Source organism: Brachyhypopomus gauderio, chromosome 7 (genome assembly GCF_052324685.1).
Source record: "Brachyhypopomus gauderio isolate BG-103 chromosome 7, BGAUD_0.2, whole genome shotgun sequence".
NCBI lineage: Eukaryota > Metazoa > Chordata > Actinopteri > Gymnotiformes > Hypopomidae > Brachyhypopomus > Brachyhypopomus gauderio.
This window is the reverse complement of record NC_135217.1, coordinates 22521977-22542041: the sequence shown is the minus strand read 5'-3', so window position 1 is coordinate 22542041 and position 20065 is coordinate 22521977. Positions and strand designations below refer to the sequence as shown.

Genomic DNA, 20065 nt, shown 5'->3' with positions numbered 1-20065 from the left:
AGCAGTACAAACACATGGTATTATCGTTTCACTCACACACAAATTTGCCACATGATCCCTTTATGAACTTTACCTGGCTGCTGGCCGCTTTGGTCACAAGCTGTTGTCCTTAAGGCTATCTCCAGAGAGCGGCATCGGCCTTGTGTATCATCTGTTTGCTCGGCCTTGTAGTTGTATGCCAGGACCTTTCCCAATCCCATCCACACCCTCTGCCCAAACGGTAGCTAATAGTAGTCGCTAACGGAGCTGTGCGTTTCGTACGTGGTCGATAATGGAGACGCCTTGTGCTGCGATGCTGTCAGCTCGTGTTACGGCCTTGGCCGGTCCCTCCGTGCCTCACCGCGGAGCAAATGAGGCCTTTAAATGTCAGGCTAGCAGCAGCTGATCATCTTAATTAGGAGCTGAGAGAGAGAGCGGAAAAGATGAGATGAGTGAGGCTGAAAACAGCTCAGAAGAAGTGACAAAGATGTGGGCGCGAGTACACGCGTTCCCGCGCGAAGACCTAAAGTAAAACGCTTCCACCACGTTGTCATTTCATCAAAGTTTGATATGAAAAGTTAATTCTATGAATGCTCCCACTGGACTTTTCTCTTCTCTGGTCTAACGGACAGCCAGTCTCGCCACCCGATAGACAACAAAACAGCCCCCGACGTGTGAAAAACAGGAGGGCTGGAAGAGCGCGCTCTGGCGAGTCGGCGCGCGGTGGAATAGCGCGCACGAGCAAATTCGGGAGTGTCTGTGTGCTAGCGCGCATTTGGGTGCGAGGGGGAGAAATTGATTTAGCTTCGTGAGACAGAGAGTGTGTTAATGGTGCCCTGTTCCGACTGGAACATATAGTGGCGTGATTATTCATTACAGGCCTATTTCATGGTGCTCGTCACTCCGTTGGCTTGTCTTTCGGGCCAGCGGTGTTAGAATTGCCCGAGGAAACAGCACGGAAGCTGCGAGACTGCGCGCAGTTGAGCCAATTCACTGAGACTTCCCCTGGTGGGCTGCCCACGGAAATAAATGAAAAATATGCTAAGGAGGACTGCGAGGGAATGCAGACGGACTTGAGAAACAATACTCTAATGTGTTAATGTAAATCCAGTTTTCTAAAGAAACGACCAATCACATGATTAATCTGTAAGGCATTCATTAACATGTGCGCATAAATGGTGTTACTGCTTGGTGGTTCTGATGCCCAGGGCCAAGGCTGTCAAAAGCAGGGCCAAGTTAACCATACTCACTCTCCCAAGTAATGTTCTCATGTAATGTTGTCTTTTTTTGTGACTTTCCTTAAAAAAGGGTCCACGGGGAGTTTTCATGTGATTGTTTGTTTTTCCTCAGCTATAACTATAAATGTATTGGCTACATTTAGGTGCATGGATTAGCAGTTGCTCAGTGCTGCATGTGTATCTTCATCTCTTCATCTCCTCTTCCTCTCTATCTATCTTTCACTCTGTCCTTCCATAAAGTGTGTGTGTGTGTGTGTGTGTGTGTGTGTGTGTGTGTGTGTGTGTGTGTGTGTGTGTGTGTGTTCATCATGGCCAGAGTCTCAGCTGTCCCACAGCTAAAATTGCCAATAAAGCTGAACTCATATAGATCATCTCAGCAGGGAAAGTGTGGACTTGTCACCTAGACCATCTCTCTCTTTCTCTCTGGCACCCACAAACACACACACACACATACACACACACACACACACACACACACACACACACACACACACACACACACACACACACACACACACACACTCACTCAGAAAAGTGTTCTTTTCACCAGGGTTGAAGGTGCAGAAAGGAACAGTGCACTGTACTAAATATTATCACTGGCAGAGTTACACACTTAAGAGAGTAAAAAAAACAGCTTTTGAGTGACTGTGAGTGCAGAATTCAGGGATTTATAAAGCAAAGCTATAATGGCGATTACATTTGTATTAATCACAGTATTACAGATTGCAGCCAAGGTCATTAACCTGATCTATTCTCTGAAGATTCTCCCTAGGTTACATGTTGCTGGGCCCATAGCTTGGAGTCCATTATAGATTGCATGCCAGTACATTATCATCCACTCTCCTAATCTGAAGGAGCTTAAATGTCTTCCCAGAAAGGTTATCTTTTAATCAGTTTTCCATTAATGTACCTTTGGTCAGAGGCAATGGGTTGACGGGCACGTCCCTACTCCCTGTGTGACTTTGTTTCCCTCATTAATTCTTGATTTAAACAGAGGTTGTAGGGCCACGCAACAGCTTGGCACTGCATTTTAGAGGGTTTGATTTGCAAGTTAAAAAAATAAAGAAAAGAAAGGAAAAGAAAAGAAATGAAAAGAAAAGCAAAATACTGTTAGCGCTTTGTCCAGGGTGTTGCAGATTGTTTCGAGAAAGTTTGGAAGAGCCACAGTGCCCCCTGGTGGTTAAAAACCGAACGGCTTGTGAGTGTGACGGACTGCTGGAACCTTATAACCTTACATCTGGATAGTGAGAAAGGTTTCTTTGTGTGTGTGCGTGTGCTTGTGTGTGTGTGTGTGTGTGTGTGTGTGTGTGTGTGTGTGTGTGTGTGTGCGTGCGTGCGTGTGTGCGTGCACGTGCGTGTGCGCATGCATGTGTACAGTGCAACACTGTACAAGTACAATTATCCTAGAGGGCATTGTAAAAGTATGACTGTAATAGTTTCCTCCAAGAATTTGTCTAAGCCATGCACAACCTGCCAATGGGCAGTTCCAACAAAGATCATCTGACTTTTCACAACACACAATAATCACCATGTTCCCTGTAGTTATTCCTCTTATGAGGAGGCAGAATGCTCCAGGCCACAGATTCCCAGTGTAATTAAGAGTCTTAAGTGAGTGTTGCCTGTGGTCATGAGGTGCTGAGCAGTTCCTGAGGCCTTCTGATGAACCTCGCCTTTATTTGGCAAGCCATGAGAAGGAAGAAAGTGTCCTTTCACAAAATCTCTCTATCTCTTACTCTCCCCCACACACATGTGCACACCCACACACACACACATGCATACACACACTCCAGTTTTCTCTCGAGGGGGGGTTCGCCTTACACCAGTTGTACATGCTAATGTGGCATCACGAAAATAAGTAAATAATGTCAAATGGCACCAAACTGCCTTTGTTTTTCTGTCATCTGCCACTTTGTATGTGTGTGTGTGTGTGTGTGTGTGTGTGTGTGTGTGTGTGTGTGTGTGTGTGTGTGTGTGTGTGTGTGTGTGTGTGTGTGTGTGTGTGTGTGAGTGTGATTAGTCTGGGCACTCAAGAAGGTTCTAAAAGGTTCCATATTGCTCATCTGACACTTCACAAACTATAAACTACAAACCACAGCCTAATATGGAATTATTAAATACAGGAAAGAACAAAAACTGTGTCTGAGATCAGGCAGATCTAACATCTGAACAAAACATAACTATTATTTTATCTGAGTGGCTGATTCTCAGTGACATTTTTAAAGTTAAATTACTAAAATGTGATTTCAGGAGCAGGCCATGGTCACCCACATTCTGGAAAGAGAGTGCAGTTAATTTCACTTAATTTGCTGCAGAGAATATTAGTCTAAGACCAGTCTAATCCATATTCAGAAATCTGTCTCATAAAAGATTATTTTGTTATGGTTTTACATACTTGCAAATACAAAGAATCATTCTCAGTGATGTTTATAGTTTTATTTAAATCTAGAGGTTCACTGACATAAAACATGTCTGCTTTGGATATTTTTCACATCCTAGCTCCCTGTACGTGGCCGTGTTAGTGTTTTCACATCTGCTCCAAATTGTTATTATCTTATCGCATTATCAGTGCGGGAAATGATCAGTGCATCTCTGCCCGACCACGGTCCTCCGTCCTAACCCCAGGTGGAGGAGTCATGGCTGCAGTCACAGCAGCTGACAGGCTACACGTGTGGCTGGATGCTGTCTGCCACTACTGTAGGTTTAAATATGCATCAGTTACTGCACTCACAGGTTGTGGAAGGCAAAATGAGAGACTGCTAGAAGCAAGTTATGCAGCCCGGCCAGAGAGCAGAAGAGAGAGCGAGAGAGAGAGAGAGAGAGAGAGAGAGAGAGAGAGAGAGAGAGAGAGAGAGAGAGAGAAAGAAAAAGGAAAACAGAGAGAAGGAAGAGCGCGAAGGAAAAATGGAAGTGAAAGATACTGTACAGGCCCGGGTGAAGGCACAAGACCCTGATGGCATTATCAGTGACCTCTCTGTATATTTTCTTTTGCAAACCTGACCCTGTATTGTGCACCGTGATCTACATCAGCAGCCTCCCACAGGCTACTGGCGCTTCCTGGGAGCCAGGATCTCTGTCCTCCGAACCTGTTTATACATACAGGAAGTGGCAGCTGAGAGGCATTCTGCTGCTGTAGCGTTTTCTCGCACCGCAGGCGTGCATTTAGATTAGACCTGCTGGCCCAAAGCATGTGCTGGGCCTCTGCATACCAACCAAAGCGCAGGAGAGCACGTGAGCAAACGAAGCTTACCTTGCTTTCTGCCACCTAATCACTTCTGAAGATCTGCGTGTTTAGACTCATTATTAGTGAGCTATTAAGGACAGATGCTTCACGTGGTTGTTTCCATGTCTACAGCAGAGACACCTTTTGAAAGGACTAAGGAGAAGATATCATGACAGCAAAGGGTGCAGATCGAGGGGGGGGGGGGGGGGGCATGCAACCTGGAGCAGCACAGAACACAGGCTCAAATCCCAGCTCAGACTGGGCCAGGAACGAAGCTGCATCCCACTTAAATTAGACACAGAACCATCACTGGTCCTGGTGGTTCTGTTTGGAGGTTTGGGGTTGAGCGTTTGCATGTTCTTCCTGAAATATTTTATCAGTGTGAAGATGATCAACTACATCATGAAATAATGAAGGCACAGAGTGATAAGACTTCTCTCTTTAATTTCTTCTCTCTTTTTATGTGTTTGTGTGTCTCTCTTCCTTTATGTGTTTGTTTCTCTCTTTTTGTGTTTGTGTGTCTCTCTTTTTATGTGTTTGTCTCTCTTTTTGTGTTTCTCTCCCTCTCTCTCTCTCTCTATCTTTGTGTTTGTCTCTCTCTCTTTATATAATTGTCTCTTTCTTTCTTTCTTTCTTTCTTTCTTTCTTTCTTTCTCTCTCTCTCTCTCTCTCTCTCTCTCTCTCTCTCTCTCTCTCTCTCTCTCTCTCTCTCTCTCTCTCTCTCTCTCTCTCTCTCTCTCTCTCTCTCTATGTGTTCGTCTGTGTGTCTATCTCTCTTTCCGAAGAGCTCTCTAGCCAAACCAGTATGACTATGGACTCTCCATAAGAGTGACACACTGTGATTTGACTGTTGTAAAGGTATCGGATGTATGTGGAGCCCCTATTCCTCACTCACTTCCTACAGTGCTGGTCTGGCCCACATACACTTAAAAAACGCCATCCCATAAGCTCCAGCCCATCTGATTGACTGCTGACACTTCATTATGGGCAAGGATGTGACAAGATGACATGACATTTATTGTAAGTATTTTGTACTGGTTTATTTAGTAAATGCATTATTTTATTACTATTGAGAAATTATAGTCTACCAGTGTAAATGAGATACCTGGATATGAGACTACATAATATATATAATACTACATAATATATATACTACACAGCAGCTATTTTTTGTGTCATAAATCATAAAACAAGATTTTACATAGTTTCCATTTCACTAAAGAGGCTATATGATACAATCGTTCCCTCGGTAGCACAGAAAGATAATCCTAAGCAACACTCACATCATTTTGGCAAGAAGAGGACTGGTTCGGCATCGCTGACGACACTCGACGTTGGTATTAGATGGGCGTGGCTAAACCCTTCCACCAATCACCGCTGGCGTTTACGCCGCCTTCCTGCCTCGGCAAAGATGGCGTCGAAGGAGCTCTCCTCGTTGGAGAAATGTCTCGGATTGAAAAAGCCAAATAAGTACAGCACACAGGGAGAAAGGAAGGTGAATGTGTACAATGTCGTGGGTTACTTTTGTCGTAGGGACCTGTCCGGTGTTGAATTGTACCTACACAGATGATAATAGTGAGCTAGCAGCCGTATATGTTGCAGTGTATACGTAGCTGGTAAGGTGAGATAGTGTTAGCTCGCCGGCTAATGCTAACGCAGGTTCAGCCTCTACAAGCTGGAGCTCGACGTGCCGGACGGGCCTGTTGGACTTGTGTCTTCAGGAGGACACGGGCAGGCAGCTCGCTGAGTTAATGAGACTAGCTGAACGTGTCTGCTGAATGACAACATGATGAATTAAATGCAAGTTTGAGGTTTCAGCCAGCAGCTTGAGAGAGGATGAGGAACCTCATCTTGGAGAGATGTCTCCACTGAACATGATGAACCCACCAGACACGTTACTGTGGCGTTATCAGCTGCATTTATGCAATATGTACAGGGAAAGCTCTTGCTAAGTAAATATTATGTAGTTATGTTTTAATATGTTTAATTTCAGTGATTTTGTATGTTTCTTTTAGGTTCCTGTTCTGCAGAAGAATAGTGGTCCAGCTTTGGTTGGTCTGGTGACCATAGCTTCTCACCTGGTCCGTGAGGCCCAGAAGACAGAGTTACTGGGCGACTCGGCAGAGCAGAGGGCAGTGGTCCAGCAGTGGCTGGAGTATAGAGTAACACGACTGGATGGCTGCTTTAAAGACGAGGTCAAGGTCATACTCAAGGTAACAGGGCAGTCGCTTAAAACGCAGCTCCACGATTGACATTACAGTTGTGGCTGTAGCATGCCTAATGCCATATGGTTGTAAATCATTCAGAGTGTCTATGGTTGATATGCACAGTAACAAATGAATCTGTTTTGCATCATGTTGAATATTTATGATGCAGTCTCTGGTTCTTTTCCAGTTATGGTAGAACTAAGTGTTGATATCACACACACAAACACATTCGTGCTTTTTCCACTGGTAATACGATGCACCTCAGAGTAATCAGACTCGCCCACTTAATTTTATGTTGACATGTTACCCATTCATTAAGCCTGCAATGAAGAATTCATCATAGCACTTTGTTAGTTACATCCATTAGCAATGTAATAGTTCAGGTTCTGTCATTATTACCTTTGCTCACAAATTGTTCCAGGAGTAATTGCACATGTCTGGCCTGTGGTTGGTTGAGTCATGGGGTTAGCAGCAGTTTTAGTGCCTCATGCCATTAATGATAGTCATTTTAGCACCGGGTATGCCCTGACTTGCAAGTACCTGTCCCCAGAATTTTAGATGCTACAAATAGTTTTTATAAATATGTGATGGCGTTTGTTGTTCTGGGTGAATACATTTTTATATATTAAAATAATAATAATAGAAAGTCTTAATAACTTAATAATTGTATTGATCCCTCCAGTGGGGAATTCAGTTCCCCCGGGGCCATGGCGTAAAGCATCCAGAGTGGCCGCTGCACCAAGAGACGTGCCACCAATCACAGGTTAGGGGACGAGACAGAGACAGATAAACATTAGGAGGAGACAAAAAATATAATCACAGATTATTCTCGCGACAGGACAACAGTCTGTGAGCATGCAAAAAATCCCCATAGCACATACAAGCATTTTTACACAGACAGTCAAGCAGAGACAGGCGAGCAGTGATTCTAACCAAGGGTTCAGTGAATGTTGACGTTTAGGGAAGCCATGTGAGAATCGATGGGGAATGGCCTGTGTTGAGACACCCCTGTAGGGGAGACAACATGGCGATGCTTTTGACATATGAGCCTGGCAGGATGGACTCCTGTCGCTGCCAAACAGTGTCATGTCTGTACGCGGTCGTGTAGAACTGCCTGCTATCTGAGCAGCTCAGTAGTACCCAGGAGATGGCAGGTCCGGTCCCTTGAGGGGAGACGGCAGGCCCAGTCCCTGAGAGGAGACAGGGGGACTGCATTGGACAGCCAAATGCAGCGATGGCACGGATGTTGGAGTCAGGAAGATCTGTGGACGTACTTCCAGGAGCCAAGGCTCCCGCTGGAGTTAATTGGAAATTGAATACCTATACTGTGTAGAAAATCTGTCCTACTTTTATGACTTTGTTTTAAAATCTGGGTCATAGAAATCTGTCCATAAAAAAATGGCAGTTAAATATTTTGTTTAACTGAATAAAAACGCTCCTTTTAATCATATAGACTGTCATTACATATACTCTCAAATGTTTAGACTGCAGTTGTTTACAAGCTTCAGACGAATAAAACAGGAGCGTAAAGCCTTGCAGTGGTGCACTCTGCTCCATTTGAATGTTTAAGCACATTGGTGAGGTGTGTGTGTGTGTGTGTGTGTGTGTGTTGGGGGTTGGCTGGCTGTGTTGCTGCAGGGGAACAGGGCGGCTGAGTGCAAACTGGACAGTAGAGATGTGTGCCTGTGTGTGTGTGTGTGTGTGTGTGTGTGTGTGTGTGTGTGTGTGTGTGTGTGTGTGTGCGCGCGCTGGCTGGCCCTGCACTGTGTAGGCCACTGCTGTCTCCTCATGCCTAACTTCCCACTGAGTGCTCACTGACTCCATTAGCCCTCCAGACTGGTAGGTGTAGAGCACACGGCCTGCTCCTGTCCCACGGGCCCCGCATACATACATAACTCACAACACCCTCGCACTGCCTCATCTGGACATGGCCCAATTGGACTGGAAGTTTCGCTTTGTTAAGTAAGTTTGACAAGGTGGAGGAAAAGAGCGCTTACTTAAAGCACCATCTGTGCTCTACTGCTCTTGAGAGACGCTGCACTCCAGACGACACATTTATCCACTTTTCTGTTGATTAACAAGGATCAAGTTCTCACCTTCAGTCCTGTGTGTTCTTATGTGTTTTATGATTTATTCTAGAGATTAGTTGGCATTTTAAGGATCTACAGTATATAGTGATAAATATTATATAAAATGAGATTATAATCTGAAATTATGAACAATGGCCTAAAAATGACCAACCAAATGGTTCTTTGCCCACTATCATCTGTGATTGTGTGCTCTATGGAAACGAGGGTGTGGTTAACGATTATTATTTATGTTTTTGCTTCCATGTCAGGCAAAAGTCATTTCTGCATGTGAATCTACTCTTTAAACATAGTGATATTTGTATTTGTATTTGTATTTATTTATTTAAACAGGGGCAATACACATTAATCAACATCATTATTTCATGGTGTAAATGCGCCAGATTTAGCCAAATGGCTAATTTTCATCTGCTGTCCCTGGGCAGGTTGATGTTCTGAAGGAAACAGTCTTACACAATACACAGTAGTAGTAATTAAGAAAGAAATAAAAATGAATTTGTACAAAAATACAGCATAAAACAAAATTAGCCATTATGCTTACACGTCTGTGTACTCAATAACCAGACTTTCAATCGTCTGTAAAACAGACCGACAACTGTTAACCCTTTTATCTCAGGTGGGAGAGAATTCCAGTCATGTGAAGCACGAAAAGAAAAAACAGTCTGACCAAAAACACTTTTCCTTAATGGAATAGTACAGTCACCTCTTGTGCTAGACCTTGTCGACCTATTTGTGGCCCTACGCACACATTCGTCTAGCACTGGCGGCGTTAAGCCATTTAAGATTTTAAAAACCAGTACTACATTTGTAAACTTAACCAGATTTTCCCAATTTAAAAAACCATACTTAGTTAAGATGTTACAGTGATGGTGGCGATATGTTTTCTTGTCTAGAACTTTTAGGGCTTGTTTGTACACCATCTCAATCGGCTTAAGATTTCCCTTATATGTCTGTGCCCAGCTCGTTTGACAGTAGGTGATATGTGGTAAAATCATAGCATTCATATACAGTTTTGCTGCCTCTGTAGTTAAGCTATTCCGAATAAATCTAAAGTTATTCAGATTAAATTAAATATCTTATTCCTTCCTTATCCGTGTGCTTATTTTGACAATGCAAAATTCAGAAAGATTTGTTTTTGGTATCACAAACTGGCATTTGGAGCAGACAGATTCATGGGAATGTCCTGGCCCTCCGAGCACAGCTGCTATTCATCTCGGCTATGATCAAATGATATTCCACATCAGAGACGAGCTGGGTGTGATGGCGGTTCCCTTCTGAGCGGGAGCCTCTTTATGGAGCGAGCGGCTGCCTAACACAGATGGTGCTCCACGTTGCACGCCGATACATTATGCTGTGATAAAAGTGAATTCCCGTCTCTGCAAGCCAACGAAAGCAACGTGTCAAAGCAGTTCATTCGTGTCACAGACGATGGCCTTGAAATCACTCAAGTGTTTGAGTGTATTTGATAGTATTTGAGTATTTAATGACCCAAGTTCTTCCCGTACCTCTGTCCTGTAGGAGTTGAACCAGTATCTGCAGGATAAGGTGTACATGGCTGGGAACTGCTTCACGCTGGCAGATGTCCTGATGTACTACGGCCTCCACCACATCGTTGTAAGTCCTCACCTTTGTGCTACAGTCTGGACAGGGAAACGTTAGGAACACAAACGAGAGGAAGACTGGGCCACTTTGGTCAGGTGAGACAGACGGAATAACTTTGTCTGGGAGCGGCAGGACAGAAAGACACGATGACCTCAAGAAGGTGAGAAAGGAAGGAAGGAGAAAGACTTGAGACGCAGGAAAGGAGAACAGAATGACAGCTTATTAAAGTGCTCACGTTGTCCTCAGACATGAGGTGAGGCTGATGTGAATGAAATAAGTATCAAGGTCAGGGGTCAAGGGCAGTGATTGGCTAAAGGAGGTCGGCTTGTTTACCTTTAGATTTACTCTGGATATAAATGGCAGGTTTATCTGCTTACATCGCTACTCCTATGTCTTTTTGTAATCGTTGTTTATTTATTTGTTTATTTGTTCTCCCCCCGTAGATGGAGCTTGCGGTTCAGGAGAGAGAGAGGTATCTGAACGTAACCCGCTGGTTTGACCACATCCAACACTACCCGGGCGTGCGCCATCACCTCCCCCCTGTGGTGGTCCTGAGGAACAGAGTCTACCCCAGTGTCCAGCACTGACCCCGCCTCCCAACTCCGGCCCTTTTAAGGAATCCTGCCCTGGGGTCTCCGTCTCTATCCCATAGTCCTCTCTGGTTTGCCCCACTGCAGATCAGGGTCGACGTACTGAAGCTTAACCCCGACAAAACTCCACAGGGGCTGCTGGTCTTCAGGACAAGAGAAGCAGACTGTTGTTGAGTTCGCCTCCTTAGCTGTTCTGTTGGTTTGGTTTCGTTTGGTTTGGTTTTGTCTTTGTGGACGTGTGTACGATTTGGGTCTTGGGGCGAGTGATCACTTTTAACTTATTTGTGATACTGTGAGAAGTGTATTTATGAGCAGTATGCAGCATCTGTCAGTGCTGATTGCTAATGGAAATTGATGGTGCAAATGTACATTAATAAATGGGACTTTTTCGACTGCAACCTGATAACTCTTGTGAAGTCACGAGCAAGAATCCACGTTGCTGGTAGTTTTCAGTGAAGCAGCTCTCCGCAGAGCAGGACCACCACACACACACACACACACACACAAACTTCAGCTCTAGCCTTGAATATCTTTTAGTCCCTTATCTTGCGTCTGACTCCCCCTGTCTCTCTACCTCTCCTGTCTCCCTCCCTCGCCCGTCTCCCTCGCCTGTCTCCCTGCGTTTGTCTGACCTGCAGCGGTGTGTGTGTGGGCAGCGCTGGGCACCGAGCCGGCCCCGGCGTGTTTGCGCTGTGGGGCAGATAGGGCAGGCTACCAGCTCCAGAGGCCAAGGCAGCTCCGCCCCTCCCCTCTCCTCCACAGCCAGGAGCTTGGACCACGCACCGCCCTCCGTGCCCCCCACAGCACCGCCCGCCCCCACTACACCGCCCAGGTTTGGGACCTCCAGTCAGGCACGGCACCGCAGCCGTGCGTCTGCTCTCTCCTAGCGCTAGCTCGATCGTGGGGGTCGCCGTGGTCGGAGTGACCGTACGGACGCCGTCCTGTTGCAAAGGCTTCGCGTTGGATGGTCGCTGTTGTGGCCGTTCTGTATGATATACTAAATGCCATAAATTTGCATCTTGAACGTGGTTTTGAAGTAAAAAATTAGAATTGTGGGACGCGCGGTTCTCAGAAGAGGGAGGTTCGTAGTCTGTGAGACGTGTGCTTATGAGAATTCGCCTGCTGCGTGAGATCGGAGCCTTTAGATTTTGGGCTGTGCACACAATGCGACCCGTCTGCTGTGGAGACCCTCTGTCCACAGCCTTTGTGGTAACAAATCCTCCCATAATGAAAGTGGGAGGTCTGTTACAGTCTTTACAGTCTTTCTGTCCGTCGTGCGTTCACAAACAAACATTTTTATTGTATCTCCTCCCTTGTGAGCCTCGTTTATGAAATGACGGTCGCTCTCAAGATGAAGTTTATTATTTAATGTCAATAAACGAATGAAACGGAAGGGTTTGGGCACTGTGAGATCCCGCGCTGTCCTGCCCCCTGTCACCCCCCTCCTCCCTCATCACCCCCCCCCCCCCCCCCCCACGGAATTCGATGAATTTCACGTTTAACGCTCAGCTCGTCCTCAAAGAAATAGCAGGACAAAGCAGCCAGTGTTTGGAAGTGGTGCAAACTGGGAAAGTAACAGACGGAGCTGTCACCAGAACAGGCCTTGTGACTGGACACGGTTTACAACCACAGTGCTGGCTCTGTTTGCCTACTTATTTCTGGCTCAATCACCATTTAATTTTAGGGATACTTTTAAAAGAAGCATTGCACTGATGAATTGTAGGAAAACATATGTATACCAAGAATATTTAGCTAGCCACTAATTGTACGTGATTTTTAAAATATATGTATATTAATTTCTAAATGCCGAAGATGGTGGATGTGCAAAGTAAGTAAAATGCAACTAGAAGTGTCTCCATTGTAGTCTTACATTGAATGTCAAAGTGTTTCTTAAAGGCTCGGTTGGAACATAAAGCTGGGTCCTGGATCACTGTAAAACACAGTGTTGTGAGGAAGCCCGCGTAGCTTGGCCGTGGTCGCTGTGCTCGGTGGCAGCGTTCTCGAGCACTCCGAGGGTGTGTGCCGTTTAGGGAAGCTAAAACCCACGTCTTCCTCCCCAACATTCAGGCCCAGCTCGTTGGACTTGCCCCCTGCGAGGGCTGGGGTCAGGGTCCAAGAGGTTTGGGGCATCGGCAAGAACTGGTGGCAACCCACAGGCTTTCTCGGCAGGAGCCTGAATCTGAGCACAGCGCCATCTAGCCACGGCGCCCTCTCACTGCGGAGTGTGGTGAGCAGAAGAAGAGGAGAGGCAGCACGGCAAGCCTCAGGCTCCTGAGCATCTGTGCGGTGACACCGATGTCTCCTGCTTCAGAGACGGCAGCGGGCTCAGCTGAGAGTTGGAGCTCTACTGTGAAGAGGAAGTGGGGGGGGGGGGGGGGGGGGGGTTACCTTCCCAGCCTGCTCAGGAAAGTTTTGAGTGTTTTCACACTATTGCCCAAACAAAGTTCTCCCTCACGAGGACAGGCCGGCTTTGGCAGTGCCTGTCTGCAGGGATGGGTGGGCGAGCGGGGGCTCGGCGTGGAGAGGCCGCGTTTAGAGCGGAGTGTTAACATGCCCTCACCTCGGGGACACCTCCGAAGTTTTCGCCCACGCTTCGTTATGTCTCGTTAAATAGCTAGAGACGCATGCGGCGGGGCTGGCAAAACAGAACTGCTCCCGACTGATTGGATGAAGCAGCACGTTAGCATGGGGTAAGTGTCTGTGACAGCCCCCCCCCCGTTTCCTGCTTCTAGCCAGGGGAGGCACTTCTTCCTTAAAAATGGCGTCCGACGGTCTGCTGCAGACGACCAGGGGGCACACAGCTGGACCGGCACTGGTAGTGCTCTAACAGTGACTAGTAGCAGTAATATGTTGCTGGGGAATCTATGTGGGTTTTCTCTGCCCCTTTTTTTTAATTTTTTTACATTACATTTTTATTTCCACCTTTGGAGATGTAAATTATTGGGAGCTCAGAGTTGGACATTTCCACCTCCCGTGTGTGCAAGTAATGTCTTGTACCGCCGAGGGATCCCAGGTGTGTGCAGAGAATTCCGCGAGACGTTCCTCACTCAGTTCGTCCGTCAGAGAGCGGCCGGCGCATGGAGAAGGTGCTAACGAGCGAGTGCGTGACCCGGGGCGTGGGGCGGAGCTGTGGATGACAGCCTGCTCCTGATTCACCTCCTCGCTCCGCTGAACCCTGCCGCAGCTGCACCAAGCGCCTCCGTTCGCTGGGCAGGACGCGGGCATGCAGGCCCCAGCCGCACGGTGGAAGGGGGTTGTGGGTATGGCTGTAGGGCACCGGGGGGGCAGGAGCCAGATTGGGAGCGTTCAGCGGGAGGCAACCTCCCTCAGACAGGATGGAAGTCCGGTTTAGTCGTATCTGTGTTCATCTTACACGTGAAAATGAAGTTTGTGCTGATAAGGTCTTTGGGCCATTTGGCTCCAAGCGCTGGATGAGGTCGTGTTTTTGAAGTGGCTGCAACAAAGCTGGTCTGCTGCATCTGGTCTACATTTGTTGGAGGTTGTAGTTTGGGAGACCTTACAGTGGGCCAAATCTGGAATCTTAGCACCAACAGAGTTGCCACACCCAAAATGCATATAAAAGATCAGCATATGTATGATGCAATATTTATACGGAGGGACTACAACAGTGGCGCTCTCCGTGTTTCCCCACTGCAGTGACATCATACAAACTACCATTATTACACAAGAGAAGGTACATGTATCATGAATCCACCTCCCCCATGTGACCTCCCTGTCCTACAGGTCCCCCCCCCCCCCCCATCTTTATGTCCTCTGATAGGCTGTCTCATGGCGGCAGCAGGAAAGTGATGCAAACCGTAATTGCAGTTGAAACAGCGGGGCAAAACTCTTTTAGGGCCCTGGAAGCTGAGAGGCGGGTGTCCACCCTGCAGTTGTGTTTCAGGGTTCGGCTGTTGAGGGCAGACGAGGGTCAGCGCCCACAGCCTCCTGTAATGACCACCGCGAAACGCCCCCAAAGGAAACAGGCCCTCATTAGCATAGTAGCCGTGTCTCATCTGCATATGCGTCACACATGGGCTGTGCGGGGATTTTTAATTTGTGTTTCTAGAACAAGCTTTAATTTGGACTAATTTATTTAAACCTGGAGTGAAAATGAGGTCCTCTCTCTCACTGCCCCCTAAACGCTCATTTCCCATCATGTTTCTTTAATGAAAGGAACTGAGAACACGGCGACTTGGCAGAGCAACATGATGATGAGTTGATGTAATTAACTGTAGTAAACTGGACTCCACTTTGTTGTCGTTTCATTTTATTCCCAGGTTCGTAGTACAACACTAATACTTGTACACGTATCATTGACAAGTATTTTCTCATGTTTGCATCTAATTTAAGTTACATAATTGCTAAAAGCACTGAAGCTGCTTTCTTTGACTTGAATATATAAACCCAGGAGCCATTTCTCTTCTTTCTTCAAGCAGAACGTTTAAAGCATTATTACATTTAAAACTAAATCTGTTGCATGTTCTTACTTAAGTAAACGATCACGCAAGACATTGTTATGTCAAACAGAGCTGGCCTGGGTGTCTGGTGCCCGGGGCACCTTTGGCATTCTCACTTACCCCCAGTGTTCTCAACAAACCAAGGATTTGATTTGGCATTAGGCCTGTGGCTGATGGTTCGAGGGCTGCGGACCGTGTGCACAACACACTTCATGCTTTTCCACGCCTGGTGTTCCATCATTCAGCTCATTAACCCTTTGTGAAGACGGGCCTTGGTGAGCACAGCCAGGTGAGAGAGGAGGGCAGGCACTCAGGGTTGCCAGGTCCTCCGGCTTTGGGCCGAAGAATACTCTGTGCAGGAGGCTGAACAGTGCAAATGCACAGTGATATAAAGCAGTTGCAAAGTGTCTGATACAGTATTTATTTTTATACCTGCAAAACCCAAATTAAATTCAATGGTTGGAGTTCCCACAGATGTTCTCAACAGCATTTAAAGGTTTCTCAAAAGCATCACATTGCAAATAGAGGAGTAGTAGTAGAACATCACAGCTGCCTCTCTTCCACTCATTTAAGATCTTAGCACTGTGGTGTTATTGGGAAAAGGGGCCTTGAAAAGTCCAGTCCTGTGTTCAGCGATGGATGTTGGCTCAAACCTGGGTAGTAAATGGACTCTCCAGAATGGTGTTTCTGTATTGGACCTGAAATTAACCATAAAAACCACATAGTTCAGATGGAGGAGGGGGAAACCACGCCTAGAACAACCAGGCAGGGGTTGGAGTCTTGGGGACCGTAATCTCCGTTCTGTGTCCTCCAATCATCATTCCTCTCGCAGGGTCACTTTCCTAAATGTGGAATGAAGCTCTGGCTGGGGCAGCGTCTCTGCTGGACGCCCCTGGACAGGACGCGTTTAGGAAGCAGACACACACTTTTCCCTCCTGCTTCAGGGCGTTCCAGCCAAACTCCTTCAAACGGCGTCCTCCAGACCACACACTCCCCCAGCAGCAGATCCAGGCTTAGCAGAAACACCGGGTGTATATGTGAGGAAACTATGGAAGCACCATTCTACTCGTGCTGCAATGTGAGAAGATAATTGTCTAAGGGTTGGTTAAATAGGATTTCTAACACTTTTAACTGTGTCCTGGGAGTCCTCTTCAAGGTGGTTCAGAAACCTAGCTGTGTGTGTCTCCAGAGAGACACAGGAAGTACCTGTGAAGAGGTTCCACAGCCCTGGACAAGGAGCAGATAAATGAACAGCTAATTAATGCTGTGCTTTCCATATACTTTCATGGCCAAAATAAACCCTGTTCAGTCTGTTACTGTAATGTGCATACATACTGTGGAATTAGTTATAGCTTCAATAATCACCTTCACAGCCATCGCATGCTGGAGGGTTTGTGTGTTTTGCGATTGGGAAAATGTTCACCTAACACCGTCTTCACTTACCCCAACAGTACCGAGGAAAAGGATCTTTGGGCCTAGAAAAGGAGGAAACTGGGGGTGTCTCCACTAGCCCGAGAGCTCTCGTCTTTGTTAGCCGCAAGTCATCGGTCTCAAAGGCATCTTATTCAGAGAGTCGATCGTCTCATTAGGATGACTGCTTGCTTACTGGGGACTCCCAAAAGAAAAATGGATCTTTCAGACTATATTTAGGTACACATGACACACTGCTGATGGCTGGCTCCTTTGAAAAACCCACATGCTCGATGCGGCCGTGAAATCGACATTTGCACCCAGGAGATGCATCAGAACAGGGCACATTGTGGTCTCGTGCTCCTCTACGTCCCTCATAGACCCCCCCCCCACCTCCTCCCCGCCACCTCCTATCAGTGTAGCGGGTGGCTCTGTCCGGGGCCACCGCCCCCCAAACTAGGAGCCTTTGAACCGGGCTCGTGGCACCGCCCACAGTCACGGCCGCAGGCGCCGCACTGGTGTGCTCTCAGAAGACGTTTGAAGGCCCTACTGTTGGAGAGGGTTATCTCAGTGTTTTATACCAGCGAGTCATCTCAATGGGCCTACTGTCCTGCACACTTCTGCGCTACGGACGAGGTTCCTCCAACACTCTCAGCCGTCCGTGACTGTGGCATTCTCATTTTGTTTATTTTAACGGGGCCGCTCTTCACGTCTTGACGGCCCGCTTAGGTGACCTTTGACCCCTCTGTTGGAAATGGTTCAGAATTCCATAATACATGAGGACGGCCACTACTGACCCACTACTGATCCACTACTGGTTCCGTAGTGTTACTGGCACTACGGTGACTCCACAGCTGTGCAGGCACGGACGTAATTTGGGGGGGGGGGGGGGTCCCCCCCACTTTTTCAAAAGCCAGTTTTGGTCCCCCCCCCCCCAGTTGTTACGGTTAAAACCAAATATTTAAATAGCGATGAATCTAGCGCTAGGACCATGCAGAAAACGACCGCTCCGAGCTCCGTTCCGGTAACACTTTCCGTCAGCAACACCTCCCCCTGGCTGTTAGCCCGTTTGCAGCCTTCAGCTCTGTGGGCTTACGTCAAAACGCTGGGACACCATGTAGCCATAGTACACATTTTTTGATTGATACATGTATAATACAGATGGGGTGCATGCGTGCGTGCTTTTTGTGCAAGTGGTTGAAGTATGATCATTTTTGTTCTGTTTTACATTCTATCATGAGATTGCTCTTTTCAACCCCTTCACAAAACAAATGTGGCTGTTGTGAGTCTGGGCTGGTAGTTAAAACCCACAGGGACAGTAGGAGAGAGACAGTAGGAGAAACAGTTAGAGAGACAGGAGGAGAAAGACAGTAAGAGAGACAGGAGGAGAGACAGGAGGAGAAAAACAGTAAGAGAGACAGGAGGAGAAAGACAGTAAGAGAGACAGGAGGAGAGACAGGAGGAGAGAGACAGGAGGAGAAAAACAGTAAGAGAGACAGGAGGAGAAAGACAGTAAGAGAGACAGGAGGAGAGAGACAGTAAGAGAGACAGGAGGAGAAAGACAGTAAGAGAGACAGGAGGAGAGACAGTAAGAGAGAGCAGGAGAGACAGTAAGAGAGACAGGAGGAGAGACAGGAGGAGAGACAGGAGGAGAAAGACAGTAAGAGAGACAGGAGGAGAGACAGTAGGGGGAAAACATGAAGCTCCATGTTTTCCACATCTCTCAGCAGCTCAAGGCTGCAGTCATTGCAAGTCCTTGAAAACAAGATTTTCTCTCTCTCTGTTTGTCTCCCCCTCTCATTCTACCTCTCTCTCCCTCTCTCTCGCTCGCTCTCTCTCCTTCTCTCTCCTTGTCTCACTATCTCTCTCCCCCTCTCTCTCTCTCTCTTGCTCCCTCTCTCTAAGAGGTCAGATGAGTGAGGCTGTACAGACCTGTCTGAGCAGGGAACTCACTTCATGTCACAGGAGCAGGTGTGTGAATGTGTGCAGTCTATTACAGACATCACAGTGGAGTGGTAGAGTGCTGAATATTACAGACATCACAGTGGAGTGGTACAGTGCTGAATATTACAGAGATCACAGTGGAGTGGTACAGTGCTGAATATTACAGAGATCACAGTGGAGTGGTACAGTGCTGAATATTACAGACACTTGTGTTAAACTCTAATTTCACCCTTCATGTTCAGAAGAGATCTATTGTTATTTAGTTATATGTGGCTTGGACATATATATGTATATGTGGTTTTGTGAAACTCAGATATTGTTGTGTGATTACTATTATATCATATGTGGAATAATCTTCCTGTCTTTATTCGAGACTCAGACACAGTCTCAATGTTTAAAACTCGATCAAAGACTTATCTGTTTAGTTTGGCCTTTGAATAATCTGTTACATATTTACCACATCACACATATTTCTTCTCCGAGGTTCACCTGGGGAGTAACACTGCAGTCGGAGCCTACAATACAAGTGTCATCACTCCGACACAGAATGAAAACCTGGCGTTCATCGCAAGGCATTTACATTGACTATCAACACCCAGAACTTTCATTCTAGTTACCTTATACTTAGTCTGATTGTGTGATTTGTTTGTAACTTTTGTATTCGTCTGTATAATTTGTTTTTGTGTAATTTGTGTGTTAACGAGCCGCCCAATGGAGGATGGGTTCCCTTTTGAGTCTTGGTCCTCCCAAGGTTTCTTCCTATTCCCCACCATCATAGGGAGTTTTTCCTTGCTACTGTCGCCTTTGGCTTGCTCATTAGGGATTTGGACCCATAGTATTGTTAACCTTGTAAATCCTGTAAAGCACTTAGTGACAACATGTGTTGTGAAAAGCGCTATACAAATACATTTGATTTGATTTGATTCTCAGATATTGTTGTGTGATTCTCAGCAGATTTAGGGACTTAAATATTGATTGTTTTGTTAATTTTTGCTATGATCACCCAGGACACTGAGCAGGACAAGCCCTTTGTTGTGTATCACCACGGACACGACAACTCTCACCACTGAACCCTCTACCCCTCTACAAACACACAGGGGCCTTCTACCTCCTTGAAAGTGTGGAAGTGTGTGCACGTGTGCGCATGTGTATGAGTGAGCCTGTGTGCGTGTGTGTGTGTGGCGCATGCGTGTGTATGCGTGTGTATGGCCGTGTGTATGGTCTGGGGTTCGATCCCCAGACCTGAGGCCATGACTGAGGTGCCCCTGAGCAAGGCATCTAACCCTCAATTGCTCACTTATATAAAAATGAGATAAAAATGTAAGTCG

At 46.6% G+C, this 20065-nt stretch overlaps 1 protein-coding gene and 1 long non-coding RNA gene across 4 annotated transcripts in view; one reads left to right on the top strand and one right to left on the bottom strand.

Moving 5' to 3' along the window:
- The first annotated feature begins 5782 nt into the window (after positions 1–5782).
- Positions 5783–11321, top strand: eef1e1 (eukaryotic translation elongation factor 1 epsilon 1). The gene is made up of 4 exons (XM_077012641.1): positions 5783–5932; positions 6453–6650; positions 10250–10345; positions 10777–11321. Exons 1-4 carry the CDS (start codon positions 5849–5851, stop codon positions 10918–10920), a joined length of 522 nt encoding a protein of 173 aa, XP_076868756.1. The 5' UTR covers positions 5783–5848; the 3' UTR covers positions 10921–11321.
- LOC143519322 (uncharacterized) overlaps positions 9038–20065 on the bottom strand; it is a 15670-nt gene continuing 4642 nt past the window's right edge. Inside the window, exons 2-4 of one of the 3 annotated variants that reach the window (XR_013132408.1) lie at positions 15504–16081; positions 10237–10371; positions 9038–10107 (exon numbers count right to left, since the gene is read on the bottom strand). This is a non-coding gene — a long non-coding RNA (uncharacterized LOC143519322). Of the gene's footprint in view, positions 10108–10236; positions 10372–15503; positions 16082–16460; positions 16611–16826; positions 16996–20065 lie in introns of those variants that run through there. The other 2 variants (XR_013132410.1, XR_013132409.1) reach the window with 2 other exon arrangements.

Bases quoted from the DNA above. Each gene is read 5' to 3' on its own strand.
- eef1e1 (XM_077012641.1), top strand. From the start codon at position 5,849: ATGGCGTCGAAGGAGCTCTCCTCGTTGGAGAAATGTCTCGGATTGAAA. The intron at 5,933-6,452 runs GTGAATGTGTAC...TGTTTCTTTTAG, and splicing joins GCACACAGGGAGAAAGGAAG to GTTCCTGTTCTGCAGAAGAA. The intron at 6,651-10,249 runs GTAACAGGGCAG...TCTGTCCTGTAG, and splicing joins AGGTCAAGGTCATACTCAAG to GAGTTGAACCAGTATCTGCA.